General features: G+C 37.7%; 2 protein-coding genes across 7 annotated transcripts in view; one reads left to right on the top strand and one right to left on the bottom strand.

Annotated features, from left to right (window-relative positions):
• Positions 1-9,066, bottom strand: part of Tsga10 (testis specific 10) — a 106,244-nt gene extending 97,178 nt beyond the window's left edge. For 4 of the 6 annotated variants that reach the window (XM_071601847.1, XM_071601850.1, XM_071601849.1 and 1 more), the window contains exons 1-2: positions 8,758-8,828; positions 643-771 (exon numbers count right to left, since the gene is read on the bottom strand). In XM_071601847.1, coding sequence (XP_071457948.1) covers positions 643-771; positions 8,758-8,805 — 177 coding nt within the window. In that variant the 5' untranslated portion in view covers positions 8,806-8,828. Of the gene's footprint in view, positions 1-642; positions 772-8,757; positions 8,829-9,012 lie in introns of those variants that run through there. The other 2 variants (XM_071601852.1, XM_071601848.1) reach the window with 2 other exon arrangements.
• Positions 9,067-17,565: 8,499 nt separating this feature from the next.
• On the top strand, positions 17,566-17,841 carry C14H2orf15 (chromosome 14 C2orf15 homolog). Its single transcript, XM_034637293.2, has one exon. The coding sequence runs from the start codon at positions 17,566-17,568 to the stop codon at positions 17,839-17,841; it is 276 nt and encodes a 91-aa protein (XP_034493184.2).
• The last annotated feature ends 1,186 nt before the right edge of the window (positions 17,842-19,027 follow it).

Raw genomic sequence — 19,027 nt, 5'->3', positions numbered from 1 at the left:
TGGAGAAAAGGAAAATATGGGAACTCACTACATGTTATTCTTTGTGTCTTAAGATCCTAACCAGTCATCCTTCTTCTGTCTACTTTTCATTGTTCTTTTGTTTGTTTTATATATACTGTTCAGAGTTACCAGCTGTATTTAGTGAGAGGAATAGGAAAAGGTAAGTCTACTCTATCTTCGCAGTAGTCCCTTTTAATAGCCTTTACTAACAGCTATATCATGTACCAGGCACAAAAACAGAAACAGTACTGAACTTGGAGTTCAGAGGACTGGGTTTAAATATCAACTAACTTGGAAGTTCAGAGTAATCCTAGCTGTCCGAATTCATAATTATTTAACCTCTTTGAACTTTACCTCCCACATCTGCAAAGAGAAATAACATCACCATTTCACAAGACTTGAAAAGATTAAGTGAGATTATGTACTTAAAAGCACCTGATACAACTCTTGGCACATAGTCTGCACTCAGTGGCTCTGACTCTATGCATGTCAAAATACTTAAGATAAAAAAGGAATTATTTGAGACCCATTAGATGTAAATAATCTCTGAATTAGTAATTATTTATTCTCCATTTTCTTGTTTTAAAATAGGACCCTATCCCAAATAGATTCAGAAAAATATACATGTAAACTAAAGGTAACCTGTAATTTCAGTGTAGAGATGAATCTATCTTGGTTTCTCACTTCTTGTTCCAGTTGGAGAGTATTCTGGTATTTTTCAGCTTCAGAAACTGGAGCCCCTAAACCAAAATGATGTTCTTTGGTGGTAACCTAGAGGAAAGAATGGGAAATAACACAGAGGCATTCATTTTCAAAAAGCTGTGATTTCTCATGATTATCAATAAATTTTGAGAATTCATAACATTCTTTATTGGATGATTTTCTTTTGGGGGGCGGGGGGTTACCGGGGATTGAACCCATGGCCTTGTGCATGCCAGGCAAGTATTCTACCAACTGAGCTATATCCCCAGCCCTAGATGATGTTTTAAATTGTTTTTAACTATGAGCCAGTGATCAAAAGAACAAGTTATTTTCTTAAATTTGCATTATAAAACATTATCTGTATGTTTTCTAAATATAAAACTATAAACTTGAACATGTTTTTCAAAGAAGAGATGCCCTATCTTATCACTATTCTAAGGAAATATGAGAAAGGAGCAAATGCAGCAGTCTACATCTAGGCCTGTGTAGCCACTAGCTACAAGTTTGCTGTTGCTATTGTATATTAAGAAAAATGTTTGCTACCCTTTCATAAAGAACAAATTTCCCTAATATATACATAATAAAAAAGGAAGAAGAGATGCCCTAATACAAAAATTGATAAAGACCATAGGCATTTACAGAAATGTTCCATCTTTACTGTACAAATTAGAACACAAAATAGTCACATTTATTCATTTAACCATTACCTTGGCAAAGATCAATAAATTGGATTCATAATTCAGCATCCTAATAAATCAGTGGTGGTAGTATAAATTGATAGAGTATTTATTGAGAACAGTTGTGTAAATATCTATTAACATTACAAAAGTATATAGAGCTTCTGTCCAAATAATTCCATTTCTAGGAGTTTAACCTATATATACATTTGCACATGTATAAAATGACAATGTTGAAGATTTTCCACTTTAGTATACTATACATACTCCTCCATATTGAGCTTTTTTTAATCTGATAACATACCTTAAAGATTGTGTTATTAAGGGAAATATTTTCTTTCCATGAATCAAGGATACCATTATGTAAAGAAAGTAAAAATTTACTATGAGCATCCTAGATCTTTCTTTCCAACACAGCTGCTGTTCTCCAAAATATCCTTTGGTGAATTATAGAATTAGAATCTCTCTATTGACTGGTCTTGTATTGCATCTTGTGCAACCTGGCACTTAAGCAAACTGTTGGATTTAGTTTCCTTTTTTCCTTTCTCTAAATAAAATACAGATCTCCTTTTATGTCCATTTCAATAATTATTGCACCATCTGGAATGTCAGCATAAAATCTCACAGAATATTTGAAATCATGAATCATTTAGTCTTTTATGGGCTAGATCAGAATCCTATCGTTTCTTACAAGTTTCTGTTGGGAAGTGTATTTCTAGTTACAAACATTCAACTTAGGGTAATAAAATGATTTCTCACTTCAGCAAGACTGTTTAAATTTTAGTGAACATATGACTCACATGGGAATCTTGTTTAAATACAGACCCTTATATACAATAGCCTGAGATTCTGCATTTGTAAAAAGCTGCCCTGTAGTCCCTATTTGGCTAGTAGGACATCTTGAATTGCAAGGACCTATTTAACTAAAGTCTAAGCCTGCCCAACATAATTTGTTCTCTTCCCACTTTTCCAAACTTATCTCCTACTTGGCACTTCCAAGAACCCCTCTAGTAAAGACAAAGTATTCTACACATCTTCTTACATACACTTATATGCATTTTTCTCCATTTAACTAGATATTTTTCATGCTTGTCTTCAATTTCATATTCTCCAGGTTTTCTCTATCTTATCCATTACATAATTACATTTCATTGAGACTTCTGTCTTACTAAATATAGAACAATTTATGTAGTTATTATTTTTTCTAGGTATGTCTTTCTCATACATTTATCAAAATCTTAAGAACAAGCAGTGTCCAAAAGTTTTGTCTCCATCAACTGTTCTTTATAAAATAAGAAGGTGCCGGGCTCAGTGGAGCACACCTATAATCCCAATGGCTTGGGAGGCTAAGGCAGGAGGATTGCAAGTTCAAAACCAGACTTAGCAATTTAGGGAGGCTCTAAGTAACTTAGTGAGACCCTGTCTCAAAATAAAAAAATAAAAAGGGCTGAGGATGTGGCTCAGTGGTTAAACACCCTTGGGTTCAATCCCTGGTACCTAAATAAATAAGGTGTCAATAAAATCTGTTGAGGTTGATACGCAGTGTGCAAAGCAGACAAAATTGAATTTTTCCTTTTCGTTGGTAAACTAGTCAAATAGGAATTCTACACAATTACCTATTAAGGCTAGTCTAAGAATTAAAAACAGGAAGCAGCCAGAAATCCACTGAACAATCATGAGCAATCATGTTGGACTTGCTACTTACCACCCCCCACACTAGCTTTGGAAGCAATATGGCAATATGGGGAGAGATATTATTGTACCTGAAATCCTCACACCTGGCCTGCCAGTCCCTACACCTTGAGACACCTGGGTATCTTACACATTCCAGTGACCTTTAACATAAGAATAGAATGTGGTATTTCTGTACAGATCTCATACAGAGAATGCAAATGCGAAGTTTATTCTCAATTGGGAAGTAGCAAGCACGGTGATTAAGAGCACATATTTTGCTATCAGACTGCCAATGTTCATAACCCTAATTCTGCACTTTCTTAGTTGCATGACACTGGACACATTACTTCTCTAGCCACGGTTTCCTCATCTGATCACTAGGGGTGACAAAAAGAGTGCCTACCTCATAGAGTTATGTGAGGGTTAAATGAATTGGTATACATAAAGCTCTTCGAATAGTGCCTGGTACATAATAAACACTATAAGTATTATTATTTACCATTATTATTATTACTAATTCCTCTCTTTATTTATCTAATCAGCCATCACATCCTTCTGATCTTCTCACAAAACTCTCTCAAATCACTGTTTTAGTTCATGCTATCCAATTGTTAATAGTCACGTTTATTCACTGATCAGACAAATTTTCAAATAGCTAAAATATGAAAAAAAATCAATAATATTAGTGTATGGGGATAAAAAATGGAAAACAAATAAAAACCTACAATTTCAACCTTCAATTAGTCTAGGGAAGTCCAGGAAAAATAAATCAGAAATTTACAACACAGGCTGGATGCAGTGGCACAAGCCTGTGATCCCAGCAGCTTGAAAGATTGAGGCAGGAGGATTGAGAGTTCAAATCCAGCCTTAGCAATGGCGAGGTACTAAGCAACTCAGTGAAATACGGCTGGGGAAGTGGCTCAGTGGTTGGGTGCCCCCGACCTTCAATCCCCAGTACCAAGAAAAAAAAAAAATTACAACACAGCATGATTTCTGCCACATGAAATTATTGCGTATGTATGCTAAAAGAAGAAAGAGAAAAGAGCTACAAAAAAAGTGTTTCTTACTTACTGCCCCTCCCAAGTAAAGACTTAGGATCTACTCTCCATTCCCCCTAAAACCATGAACATACCCCTAAGCACTGAACACGAGATGTTGCTTTTACTGGATGTCCACACTGTGGCAACTTTAACAAGTCTAACATAGACCTCTTAAACCCTCACCTGTACCCCTGCTCTCTCAGCCGTGCCTCCACTCCAGTCTTCTCTGTGTCAAATGGCACCATCACTTGTGCATGTACCCAAGGTCAAAAAAGGAGTAGTCATTTTTAATTTCCCCGACACTCACGTACTCTATCAGCAAGTCCTGTTGGTCCCACCTCTAAAATATATCCTAAATCCACTCACTTCTGTACATTTTTATTACACCACCTGAGTCCAAGTCGTCGTCATCTCCCACCTAGATTACTTCAAATTTTCTTCTGGTCTTTCCGCTGCTTCTATTACTCCCTACAGCTTATTCTCCATACTAAAATCAAATCAATCATTTTAAAATGACAAGATACCAGTTGGGGCTGTAGCTCAGTGATAAAGTCTTGTCTAGCAGGCACAAGGCCCTGGATTAAATCTCCAAACTGTTTTAAAAAAAAAAAAAGAGTAAAATTAATAACATTTGAAAACACTCCAGTGGCTCCTACTGCAATAAAATCCAAAAAATAAAATCCAAACTTTTTATGGTCCTACATGATTTGGGCCCTGCCTTCACTTAAAAGACTTGGCACTCTCTTCTTTTGTTCACCTGCTAGCTTTGTTTTCTTTCTGTTCCTCTAATGCACTGCTATACTGAATATTTATTCCTCCTCAATTCTCATGTTGAAATCCTAACCCCAAAATGGTTATAGTAAGAGGTACCAGGGCTGACAGTGTAGTTCAGCGGTAGAATACCTGCTTAACATGCCTGAGGACCAGAGTTCCATCCCCAACACCAAAACAAAAACCAGGGATGGGGGTGAGTTGTAGTGTTTGGGAAGTATTAGGTCAAAATTAATTGCCCTTAAAAAAAAAAAAAGCCCCTAAGAACTCCTTTGCCTGTGCAAATGTCCTGAAAGTATCTATGAAACAGGAAATAGGCCCTCACCAAACATGAAACCTGCTAATACTATGATCTTGAATTTCCCAGCCTCCAGAACTGTGAGAATAAAAATTTCTGTTGTTCACAAGCTACCAGGTAGATAGTATTTTGTTAGAGCAGCCCAAATGAACCAAGTCATGCCAATCTCATTTCTCTTCAAGGCCTCTGCTCTTGCTTTTCCCATCAGGAATATTTTCTCCTCAGCCCTTTGCATAGTTGGATCCTTTTCATCCTCAGCCCTTTGGCTTGAATACCACAGGGTCTTTCCTGCCTTCTCATCTAAAGTAGCTTCTTTCCCAGTCGCTGTCTATTTAAGCTATTTGTGTTTATCACTACTTGAAATTACATTGTTTAATTATTCACATGTTATTATCTGTCTTTCCCTACTATATACCATCCAAGACACTAGGTTCTTGTCACAAGTATATCTCCAATGCCTGATAAATGCCCATCCCAAAGTTGCTTAGTAAAACATTTATTTTATAGTTTTCAAAATAATGAATTTTGATTATTTAAACAAAGTAGTTTCAGTGGCGGGGAAGAAGGGAAAAGTCTAAAGAGGACTAATGAATGAATGAGGATTAGAGAAGAGAAGTGGAAAATGTAAACTTCTTTTAGGAAGCATAGTTGAAAAGAAGAAAAGTGAAAGTTGGAGGAAGACCAAAGTTACAGAAGGGTCATTATAAGAGGAGAAAAATATGTTTCTTAATTCTCAAGGACCCATTTAAGAATCAAGCAAAAGCCCTGGATTCTTCCCTCAGGAAAATGCAAATACAAATTGAGCATCCCTAGTCTGAAAAATCCAAACCCCGAAATGCTCCAAAATCTGAAATTTTTTGACAACAGTACCACTATAAGTAAAATATTCCACATGTGAATTCATGTCTGGGGCTGAAATGAAAATGTGGGTACACCAAAAACACTGTATAAAATTACCTTCAGGACATGTGTATAAGATGTATATGAAACATAAATGAATTTTGTATTTAGACTTAGGTCCCATCCCCAAGATGTTTCATTATGCTTATGCAATTTTTTTGAAATCCAAAACCTGGTCTTCTGATTTCAAGCATTTCAGATAAGTGATGTGCAGCCTATACCCACAAAAATTTACAATTTCAGGGAGTTCAAAAACTCCTTAAGGTCCATGGCCTCAGGTGAAGAAGCCCCAAAGTATACAAACAACCATTCCTAAGACTTGGGTTAATATTAAGAGATGAAGAAGAAAGAATGAGGAAATATGAGGCAACCCACATGAAGAGTGCGCACTGTCCTCTGGGACAAGGATGAGAAAAGCAAGGATAGGTGAAGATTTGGATAAGGGGTAAAAATGTGGGGCTGAGGTTGTGGCTCAGTGGTAGAGTGCTTGCCTAGCATGTGTGAGGCATTGGGTTCGATTCTCAGCACTGCATATTAATAAAATAAAAGTCCATTGACAACTAAAAAAAAATATTAAAAAAAGAAAGAAGGGGTAGAAATGTAGGGAAGTTCCAAAAGTTCTTTCCAAAAGTTTAGAATTATAGACACTTTGAATAGGAAGGAAAAGTCAAAGGGTGTAGAAACCACACAAAATTTGATGAATAATTTTCAAAGATTTTTATATTTGTAACAAGTGAATATTTTGTGAATTCATTTAAAAGATAGTAAAGTAACAGTTTAACTTAACAAAAAAAGAAATAATCTCTCCAATTGGGTGCACCAAAAACACTGATAAAATCACTTTCAGGAGATGTGTATAAGATGTATATAAAACATAAATGAATTTTGTATTTAGACTTAGGTCCCTTTGATCTTCTGTTTCACTAAAAAATTAAATTTTACTAGATCTTCTCTTCAATAATCTCTCCAATAATTCCATCCAAACCCCAAGCTCTTCTCTTTTCTACACTCCTGACCATAGAGTAAAGAAATAAGTTTTGTCTTCAAAGCTACTCTCTTCAGAAAGGTAGTGTTTACCAAGATCTCTTGGAAACACAAGAATGGATTAAACGCTTGTTTTCAGGAGGCTTTTCTATGCTAAAAGGATTCAGTAACATAACAAACTGTTGCTAAGAACATAACTAAGACAAAAAGAACTACCTTACTAACTCACTCACTTCAAAATATTATCCTGGGATGCAGATATAAGGATGTTTACAGCAACATAGTTTGTAATGGCCCCAAACTGTATAAAATCTATACATTCTTAAGATAGATAAATGGTGGTGTGTTTTAACAAGGGAACACTAATCAGCAAACTAACTACAAGCAACAATAAGGACAAATCTTAAAAACATCTTAAAGAAGATGCAAAACAGTACTCAGTAAAATTCCATTTATATGGAATTCAAAAACAAGCTAAACTATAACATACATGTTCATGTTAAAGACTGTGAAACTACAAGGAAAGGCAAGGAAGTTGGGCAAGCGTTTATCTATGGGGGGAAAAAGAGCCTGTGATGTGTAAAGAGATGAATAACTGCACCTGCTCTAACTACCTCTGCATATGGAGGAGTTTAAATCAAATCATCCTAGAACAACCTGCTCTAAGCAACTGAAAAAGAAGGCAGAAAAGAGAGCTCAGAGAATGTCTACTCCTAATTATATTTTCTTCAGAAAGTAAATGAGATATATTTTGAAGCTACCATTAAATAATGCCAACGTTTAGAGTCTGAAATGTTTCATTAATGTTAATTCTCTAATAAATTCACTAATGTTAATTGAGAATTAACTAGATGAATTAAGATCAAAAGGTTTAGTCCGTTAATCAATTAAAATACAAACAAGAGGCAGAGATGTGATTCTTGGAGGCAGAGATGTGATTCTTCCCTTTCTCTTATAAATAACCTATTTATTTAATTTACAAACCGATTGTCTTCCTTACCAGAAAAAACAAATTGAACTTGACAGGCTGAAAGCTGGTAGAAGACATTTAAAACAAAACACATCCTGGGACAAAAAGTCCCGAAATGGAAAAAGGAAAACGCTAGAACACTGTCTTCTGTGCAAAGTTTCAATGAAGCCAGAATACTTAATTTTATTCGGGGGCGGGGATGATTTTAGTTTTTGAGTCCATGAAAACAGCATATTTGAGACCTACAATAGCGTTTCAAACAAAAGCCAACGTACCCTGACTCTCCTGTGGCCAATTCCTGCTGAAATTATACTATGCAAACGACCAAATAATATCGAAGTCTATAAGGGAGACTGAGAAGTGAGCCTGGGAGTCAGGAAGAGGTAGACTCAACGCTAAATCTGACTTCCAAAAGTCTCCGCTCCACTCCAGCGCGTTTCTAAGCAGACTAACCCAGCGGACAGCTGTGGCAGGAAGGGAAGCGAAGCGGTCACCATAGGAACTGGGCTCAACCCTAAGCTCCCCACAAACGACCACACGGGCAGGCTGCGCCGCCCGAGGGCTTTCCTGGCCCGCGACCCGGCCCGCTACTGCCCCTCACAGCGGCTGCGGCAGGGAACACCCACCTGGGCCCCTTCAGCCCCCGATCCCCCCACAGAGCCCTCTTGCAGCCTCCCCGTCGGAGGCCTCCCGGCCCGAGAGCGGCGTTTCCCGACCCTGGCGCATCTCCTCTGCTTCTACCTGGAGCTCCGGGGACCTCTCTGGCCCGCCATCCTCCCCGGAACTCATCCCTGCGACTGCCTGGCCAGGGCCGCCGGGAGAGATCCAGGTCCCGCCCGGCCTCCATCCTCCGCCCCTTTCTCCTCCCTGCCCACCCCCAAAATCAGCCCGGCCCCGCCCCTGCGAAGGCGGAGAAAAGCGGGCCCCGACCGGAGGTCGGCCGGGGCGGTTAGCGCCCGCCTGCGCGGCGTCGGTCCCGCCCTCCACGCTTTGTACCTGAGGGGGGCTCTTCTTCCACCTCCCCGGCGCCTCCGCTCCGCTTCCGTCCGGCGCGCCCCCAGTCCCCGTGCGCACGCGTAGCTGGCTCCACTCGCCCTCTCGCGGGGACTACAAGCCGTGCGCGTGCACCCACGCACGTAGCGACGCGTACATCCACCTGCTCGCGGTACAGGGAGCCCAGGAGAGGCTCTTCCCGGCCCATTCGCGCCGCGCAGGCGCAAGCCCACGCTGCGTCTAGACGCCCGACCCTGAGCGTCCCGTCTCCTAGTAACCATCAGCGAGACCCCCTACCCCACCACTTTCTTACTCCAGCCGCGGCTGCCGCACCTGGATGGAACGCGCATGCGCGGTGCAGTCTCTCGCTGGCAGTCCCTCAGCTCTGGGACACCTGCTGCTTGAGGCAGTGGCTTTGTGTCACTTTTCCTAGGGATCGGGCTTCGTTCTGGACTCACGTTCAGTGAAATGGTTACTCCCCAGAGTTCCTCTTCGGCGCGGCTCCTGCCACAGCCAGGAGGCTGTTCCTGAGGGAGCCTCCAGGTTGGGTCCTCCCACTGCAGCCTCCAGGGAACGAGCCCGCCGGTCCCGGTGAGCCCGGGCAGCCTCCTGTCCAGGGAAGCCGTGCACCCATGACCTCCGTCAGCCCTGCACGTTGGAGTCAGGCTGGTATTGGGAGGTGGCAAAAATAGGCATGAAAGCCCAGATTCCCAGGCCTCCTCCAAGTCCCCTTCCCAGAAAAATGGGTGATAGTTAACAAAGAAAGATAGACAACCTCACGTGATGTTTTATAGAGTATTGATTTTTTCCCTTGGTTAATATCCTTCAAACTTCTCTTAATTTGGAGTCTTCAATCTGGGAACACTCTAACTTAACCTGTGTAGTATTTTTGGCCATCCAATTGCGTAAAAAATGTTCAAGTGGAGAAATGAACTTTTAGGTGAAAGAAATGAGCTCTGTGTTATTTTGCCAATTTTTTGAAGCCTAACTTAAAAAAATATTGTCTTTTGTTTCTTAATATATAACATGTTCCACCCTTCTTAAATAACCCAGTAACATCTGAACCTCATTGTTGATCTTTTCTTTGTCTTTTCCCACAGATAACATAGACATTTGTTTTTGTTTTTGTTTTTTTTCCACGGTCTCCAGTTTTTTTGATGCGGTATAAGTCTGTGCCTGTCAAAAATAAGTTCATGTTTGAGAAAACTAACAATTCCTGTTTCTTGGTGAGTGCTCATTTTTTTTTTAACCAAACATTATTTGCAGGGGTAAGCAACTTTTATGTTAAAACAAATTTCTTTAGAAAAGTACTTAAATAAGTGTCTTGTTTTGCTAATCCCTGGGTTTTTTCCATAAGATGTTTATGTCATTATGTTTTTATAATATTTTGTAACATTTATTTACATATACCACATACTTTATAACTAGATACTAGCAAATTAAATGTTCCTGTTATTTTAGACAAAGAGATGGGAATACCCAGGGAGCACATTTCCTGTGAAATATTATACCTGATTGATAAAATAAGTAATGAAGAAGCATGGGCTTTCAAAGACTATCCTAAAAATTTAGGGGAAATGATGTATAATCTGGTATCCTCTTTAGATATAAGATTATTTTGAATAGAAGAGTGTCATTTGGCATTGAAAACAAATGAGGAAGAATGTACTAGTTTAAAAACTAGCAGTTGAGCTGGGTGTGTAGTTTAGTGGAAGCATGTGCTTGCCATGTGGGAGGCCAAGAGTTCAATCCCTAGAACCAAAACAAAACAAAAATCTATCCATTGCGATTGAAGACTTCAGGGGGAGGAGAATTATTAATATAGGAAATGGAAAATTTTATTAATATAGGACTAAAAAATTTAAGCATTTATGTATGCTCCCAGATGTTACCACAGATTCTTGGGAAAGAATATAGGGAGAAGATATTTTGAAGGCCAAAAGAAGGCATCAAGATTTTAATTTATTTTCCTATTGCAGACTATTCAATTACTCCCCTATCTTAAGAAAGTGAAAATTTCCTTCCTTCTATGGAAACTCAAGAACCTTGTATAGTACCTATGCTCACCCTTGTGACACATAACTTCTTTATTGCTCTAAGGTCTGGATTTTCTAAACCTTTGGTTTCTCTGTCATTTCAAAAGCTTTACCAGAAAAAAATTCTGCTTTGCCTTTCCCGCCCCCCCCCCCCCCCCCCCCGCGTGCCACTCTTGGTTCCCTCAAAAAAAAAAAAAAAAAATCTGAGACTTCAGACATACATGTTAAGCTACTTGATGTTGTGCCACAGTTTACTAAAGGTCTGTTCATTTTTTAAATGGTGCTGGGGGTGGAACCCAGGGCCTGACAGGAGTTAGGCAAGTGCTCTACCACTGAGCTATATCCCCAGCCCTCTATTGCTGTATCTTGGGATTTTTCGGTTCATTCTTTGGTAGTGTTAACCCCACCCACAATATGCTTCATGTTGGAAATTGTGTTTTTCATCTCTGGAAGTTTGTTTTTTTTAAAAAAAATCTTTCATTTCACACTGTATCATGCTCATGGTTTATTCTATTTTCTTGAAAATATGGACTATATTTAAAATATTTAAGTTACTTAGTTGTTTACTAATTATATTTTAAGTGTCACTTCTGGATTTGTTTATAGTTTTATTTCTGCTTGTTTTCATGCCTACTAAAGTTTGATTGCCAAACATTTCAGATATTACATTTTGGGATGCTGAAGTGTGTGTGTGTTCTTTAAATATGTTTGACTTTCTTCTAAGATGAATAAGGTTATTTGGAAAGGGTTTGATCCTTTAGAACTGAACCATCCAAGCCAGGCATGGTAGCGCACACCTTTAATCCCAGCAGGTTGGGAGGCTGAGGCAGGAGGATCACAAATTCAAAGCCAGCCTCAGCAATTTAGTGAGGCCCTAAGTAACTTACTGAGACCCAGTCTCAAAAAATGAAAAGGGACAAGGTTGTGGCTTAGTGGTTAAGCACCCTGGGTTCAATTCCTGGTACCCAAAACAAAACAAAAAAACTGTACCATCCAAAATAGTGCCACTGTCTACATGTGACTATTTGAATCTGAGTTGATAAAATTAAATTTTATTTGTAGTATCCACATTTCATATACCAAGCCACATGTAGCTAGTGGCTACCATATAGAACAACATAGGTATAGAATATTTCTTCACTACAAATAGTTCTACTGGACAGTGCTATATAGTGGTTAGCTTTTATGGTTTGTTTATATTCTATGTAATCTTAGTTTTGGATGATTTGGACCCTATACTGAGTCAATAACTTTCTGAGCATTCTACCCAATACCTCAAATATTAGGAGGTCTTTCCATTCTGGTGACAATGTAAATCATCCCTTGTCCTGTGTAAGCTCTGGATTATTCTGCCTTCTCTTTTTAGGTGGCTGTTTCCCAGACTTCACATTTTTCCTTCCATACATGCACTAATCAGCACTCAGCTGAAGAATCGAGGGGAATCCTCTTCAGACCCTAGAGTGCTTTTCCACTCTGTATCGCTTTCCTCTCCACAGACTCTAGCCTCTCCAAACTCTAAACTCTGTCTTCTCAGTTCATTAAAATGACCACACTCTCTTTGGGTTCACTGCTTCTGTGCTGAAGCCTGAAAATTCCAAATAATTTGCCCTCAGAGAATTCACCTTCTTTATTCTCTTTCTCTCAGTGATCACAGTCTCGCACAGCCTATTGTCCAATATCTAAAAACCACTTTTATGTATTTTGTCTATATTTTTAAATGGGAAAGCATGAGCATAAATCTGGTTCCCATTGCTCCCCTATGACTGGAAACAGAAGCTAACCAGATCGCTATAGTTTGAGGTTCCATGTCACTAATTATTGCCAATGGGAGTAATTTGCAGTTTAACAGTTGTTACCATCTGAGGGAATGATTAGTTCAAAGACTGGAAGCAGATGCAGATTTGCCACAGCACATACTTTAAGAACATCAGTGAGCTCATACAGCTGGGGCAAGAGAAAAGAAGGCTAGGGGAGAGTGTTAACTGGTATGTTAGTTTTCTGTTGCTACAATTTGCTACAAACTTAATGCTTTAAATAATACAAGTTTATTATTATATGGTTTTTTAAAAATATTTTTTAGTTGATGATAGATCTTCATTTTTTTTAATATGTGGTTGCTAAGAATCGAACCCAGTGCCTCACACATACCAGGCACAGCCACAGCCCCTATTATATGATTCTTAAGGTTAGAAATCCAAATTGGTTCTTATTGAGCTAAAACTAAGATTTTTTGCCTTTTCAACTTCTACAGGCTGCTCATGATTCCCTGGCTTGTAGTCCTTGTCTGTCTTCAAAGTCAACAAGTCCTTCCCACATTACATCACTCTGACACCTACCTTCTTCCCTTCCTCATTCACTTATAGAGACCCCTGTGATTATATTGGTACCACCCAACTAATCCAGTGTCATCTTCCCACCTCTGGGTCAGCTGGTCTTTGGGGGCCATTATTCTGCCTCCCAGGGGTGAGGACTAGATATGTAGAGAATTTGGCTTTTTGTCTGAGATGGAAAGCAACTAGAGTATGCTGAGTGGAGATTGATGTGATCTGGCTTATGTTTTAAAAAGCAAAACTGGGGCTGGGGCTGGGGATGTGGCTCAGCGGTAGAGCGTTTGCCTAGCAAGTGCGGGGCCCTGGGTTTGATCCTCAGCACCACATAAAAATAAATAAATACATAAAGATATTGTGTCCAACCACAACGAAAAAATAAAAATAAAAGCAAAACTGTTAGAAAACTACAGTATAGGCCATGGTAGAAGTAGAAACAGGATCCATTGACAGATTGGACATGGAATATAAGATAAAGAAGAGTCAAAAATGACTTCACTGCAGTGCACAAGGTTTCATGTCATACCACATTCTCCTTAATATTCAGTACTATCCCCTTTTCTAGTCAACCATAATGTCAGTAAACTTGGATTTCCAATTCCTACTAAATTTGAACATCTCTTATGTATTCATAACACACTTGGAATTCCTCAATCTATGAATTATGTCTTTATATCCTTTGCCCATTTTTCTCTTGGGTTTTCTTTATTCTTATTGATTTGTAGTTTTTTTCAATACTGCAGCTATTATCCCTGTCATCGTTAGATAGCAAATATCTCCTTTCAAACTTTTATTCCTTTTTATGTATGGTTTTTTCACTGATAGGAATTGTTAATTATGAGGACTCCAATCTAAATTCTTTAAGTCTTGTTCAAGAAATCCTTCTCCAAAAAAGGAAAGAAAGAAATCCTTCTCCACCCCAAGGTGACAAACAAATTGTTCTATGTTTTCTTCAATTGTATTTTTAGTTCTACCATTCACATTCAGGTCTTTTCTACATTTGAACTTTACTTTTATATGTAAGATAGGGCTCCTGCTTTACTTTCACAGGATCCTATGTGATTGCTTCATGGTCCACATGGTGAGCCAGTGTTCACAGTGCCAACATACCAAACTTAGTGTCCTCAATCTCCATTGCCTTATAGTGCCTCCTGTAGCACATGTGAGGTTCATGAACATACCTAGGTCCAAGTTGGAGCTCTGTCATGTTCTTTTCTTCCTTTATTTGTTTCTGCACCTGTACAAGATTGCTTTTGTTACTTTGATTTTGTAGCATATCTTAATATCTGATAAGACAAGCCTCTTTGTTCTTTTTGTCCAAATTGATTTAATCTTCATGGACCTTTATTCTTCCATACACATTCAAGATTTCCTCTTGAATAGCAACCTGAATGCTGGGTCAAAGAAGCCCCCAACACACTTGTTCTTCCTTCATGTCCTCAGGACTCTGGAGGAAGTTAAAGTGACACTTTCATGGACAAATCTGCCCTGATATTTGGTTCTTCCTTAATTCCTCTATTAGAATGAAGTTTAATGTGCAAATTGATAATTAAATAAATTACCATTATTTTAGATTTATTTCAAATGCAATATGTTGTTTTATAGGGTTTTATTAGTGTTTTATAAGCTTTATTCCAATTTTATAGTTTGAAAATGTTTTAAATCTATAGAACTGTAACAAGAATAATAAGCTTCACAATTTTTTATCCTTCACCTCCTAGATTCAACAGTTTTTAACATTTTGCATATTTTACTTTCTCTCTGTACTTACCTATTGCTAAACAATTTGAGAGCAAGTTGCAGATATGATCCTTCAACTTTAATTGTTTCGGCATGTATTTTCTAAGAATAAGGACATTCGTTTATATAATCACAATACAATTATATTTTTGTGGCATTTAACATAGATACAATATTATTATCTAATAAACCATCTATGTACAAATTGTACAATTATCCAAGTAGTGGTCTTTATACTACACTCTACAACACATTCAAAAATCACTCATTACATTTGGAGATCATGTACCTTTGACTTTCTTTAATCTAAACAACTTCTCAGTCTCTCTTTGCCTTTCATGACATTGACACTTTTTAATACTATTTTGTTTTGTAGGATGTCTTTCAATTTTGTTTGTCCCTCAATCTGATTTTTTCTTTATGATTAGATTCAAGTTATACTTTTTTCTCTTTTTCTTGTTGTTGTGTTGAGAATTAAACCCAGGGCCTCACACATGCTAGGGAAATGCTCTACCACTGAGCTACACTCCCAGCCTCAAGTTATTCATTTTTGACATGAGTGTTTCCTTTTTAATTAAATAGAAGAAACCAAATAATAGTATAAACTTAATTTTATTAACTTGAAAGTAGTGTTAGGCATTTTTTTTGATGAGGAAGAAAAATTCCTGTTCAAGTTCCAAATATAAGAAACAAGTATACTGGGCTGGGGATATAGCTCAGTTGGTAGAGTGCTTGTCTCCCATGTACAAGGCCCTGGGTTCAATCCCCAGCAGCACACACACACACACACACACACACACAAAAAAGGAAAAATAAGAAACAAGTATACCTACATTTTAGAACTTCATCAGAGATCTTTTTAAAATGTAGCTAAATTGCATTTGCTTCCCAGAAAACCAAATCTGTACTACTTATCTGATTGTTATATTAGTAACATGTAACTGTTTTATTTACCATACTATAGCAGGCCCAGGATTCTGTTTTGTTATAAACACTGATACTCAATCACAAATAAAGATTGACAAGGATGTAAGAGATTCCTCAGAAAATTAAAATAGAAAATGATTAGGGCTTGATAGATATGGAATTGTAAACTATCAACAGATAATACAGTAGATAAATACTGAAGAAATAATACATTCTAAAAAAACGGGCATGGGCTTTCACTCATAGCCATGGAGTCTGCATCTTTGGTAGATCGCTGTTTTCCAATAAGCACTGTACTTCCTTTACTGTGACCGGAAACCTGTCCTCTCTGCCATCCTAGTCAACTCTACCTAGCAAATTCCTGCCCATCTTTCAAGGCCCTACTCTGACTTAGTCTCCCTTCCTTTGGGAACCTCTCCCAGGTTGTAAGCTCATCTCTCTTAATAGATTAGGCATTCTTAACAAGTACCATATCTTTATTAGTCATTGCATTACTAAGTTTTTTGTCACTGTGAACAAAATACCTAAGAATAACAAATTAGAGGAGTAAATATTTATTTTGGCTCATGGTTTCCAAGGATTCAGTCTTTGGTAGGCCAACTTCATGGCTGTGGGCCTGAGATTAGACAGAACAAGATGGTCGAAGGGTGTGATGGAGGAAAGCTGCTCAGCACATGGTAGCTAATAAGTAGAGAGAGAGAAAGAAGAAGTAAGAGACCAGGGAGAAAGTAGGACATGTCCCAAATGACCTTCTTCTAACTAGGTCCCACACCCCAGTAGTCTATTCAGCTATCAATGGATTAATCCACTAATGAGGTCAGAATACTCATGATCCAATCATTACCTAAAAGCCTAACATCTGGGGGCTGGGGATATAGCTCAGTTGGTAGAATGCTTGCCTCATATGCACAAGGCCCTGGATTCAATCCCCAGCACCATAAATAAACAAATAAATAGTCAATATCTGACAGGGTACATTGTCCAAGAAAAATGGAAAACAAAAAGAGAATCTTTCATTGTATAAGAATTGCTATTTTGTGTTGTCAGACATGCTATACTATACTAATAAGCAACTGTTGATAGGTACAGAGGCAGGGTATTTCCATGGGAGAAGCATTTCTTATATGATGTGGAATCTCAGGGTAAAATTGAGTCTATTTGGTCATTGTCCATATAGCCTGGCCCATAACAAGACAAGACTAAGAGAAGTTCTGTTATTTACTGAAAGGTGATAAACATAACGTCAGGCAAATTCCTTTTAAAAAAGACTTTCAAGGGACTTTATAGACCTAAAAACACTTCCACAAAGAAAATGTAAATACTGAAAGGTAAAAGGCAATTTTACTTTATATTTTTGGCATTACCATGATATTTCATCCAAACCAACATTGCCATGAAGTTGTCAAAATTCCTATTGTATTCACTAGTTACCTACATCTTTTTTTTTCAGTAATCAAATTGAAGAAACGTTTCAACTACTTAAAAAGGTGTCTTCAAACAACCTTGATATTTGTTCAACTGTCCCAATGGGATTTTCATTTAGTAAATCTGCTACTCAGGTATCTGCCATGCGAATGGATTCAAAAGAGGACAGTCACTTAATGCAAGGGACTGAGAAAAGCAGGTTGAAACCAGTGACTCGTTTATTTCAAAACACCAAGAAAATAAGATTAGAAGGCACAAACCAAGAAAACTTTTCAAGTATTGAAGGAATTGGCCCAGGATCTCTTTCAAAGAAAGCCTTGGGTTCAGTGGTATATGTTAAAGAAAGTGATGGACTAGAAATGACAGATGTGGAATGAAGTATCATACACATATTACCAAAAAAATCCAAAAACTGCCTTTGATAAGTGGAGGTGTTGAATGAGAACTGAACCTTATTGGGAAAATCTAACAAAATGAAGGAAGGTTAGTATCTTATATTTTATTATTTATGAGTCATCTTAAACTATATTTTTTGATGGTGCAAAAACTGTGCAAGGTCCTGGGTTCCACCCTCAGTAACTAATATACACACATACACACACATTTGAACTTGTTCCTGTACTGTAATATTTAATAATTCTGTAATACCCAACTGCATAATCTTCTCAATATTCATATTTTAAAAAGAGGAAAAGGCATGATTTCAGGGAATAAAAATATTTTGTAACAGAAAAATGCTAAATGTATTTGTAGATATTATATAAAGCAATTTGCAGTTGCTTTAAGGGAAAAAAAATAGCCTTCCAAAATTCAAGGCAGATTTCTCTGGGATTATATTCTATCTTTGTTTAAAAAAAAATAGAATATTTTAGTAACAGTATTTGAAATGCAAAACTTTTTGCTATGCTTTTTATGAATTTCTTTAACAAGTGGTGGTGGGAGGGGCAGAGTGTTCAAGCAATTCCACACCAGTATTTTATGCTATTTATGCTGTACCATTTTTGTATGTTGCATCTTCAATTTGGGATTTTTCCTTAGGATACTTTGCCTTCCTATAATTTTGCATTTCTGTTCTGTAAAAGATTCCTGCAGATAAACTCTACAACCAACCAATAAATTACATAGCTTCAGAAGCATTTCACATTTAAAATTTTTCTTTTAAAACTTTCCCTCATGTGGAATTCATTTCAAAGTTAGAAAATAGTTCTTTCCAAATATCACAGCATATCTTGCAGATGCTAACAAGTTATATTACAATATTTTGTATAAGAAAAATAATCTAGTGTTCAAAATTTGTTTTACATATCAGTTATTGAAATACATGGCAGTTTGAAACAGCAGTGTTGTTCCAAGTAATGTTAGATGAAATTAAAACCATTTTATATCCATACAGAGAGTGACCTATAATTATATTATGCATGTTGTTTGTTTGTTTATTTGTTTTTTGGTGCTGGGACTTGATTCCAGAGCCTCACACATACTAAGCACATGCTCTACCACAGAGCTACACCCCTAGTATATTTTGTTTAGCTCAGTGGTAGAGTGTTTGCCCAGTAAGTGCAA

This window comes from Marmota flaviventris, chromosome 14, assembly GCF_047511675.1.
Source record: "Marmota flaviventris isolate mMarFla1 chromosome 14, mMarFla1.hap1, whole genome shotgun sequence".
NCBI classification, from domain to species: Eukaryota; Metazoa; Chordata; class Mammalia; order Rodentia; family Sciuridae; genus Marmota; species Marmota flaviventris.
Note: the sequence above shows the minus strand (reverse complement) of the source record. Positions and strands in the feature narration are given on the sequence as shown.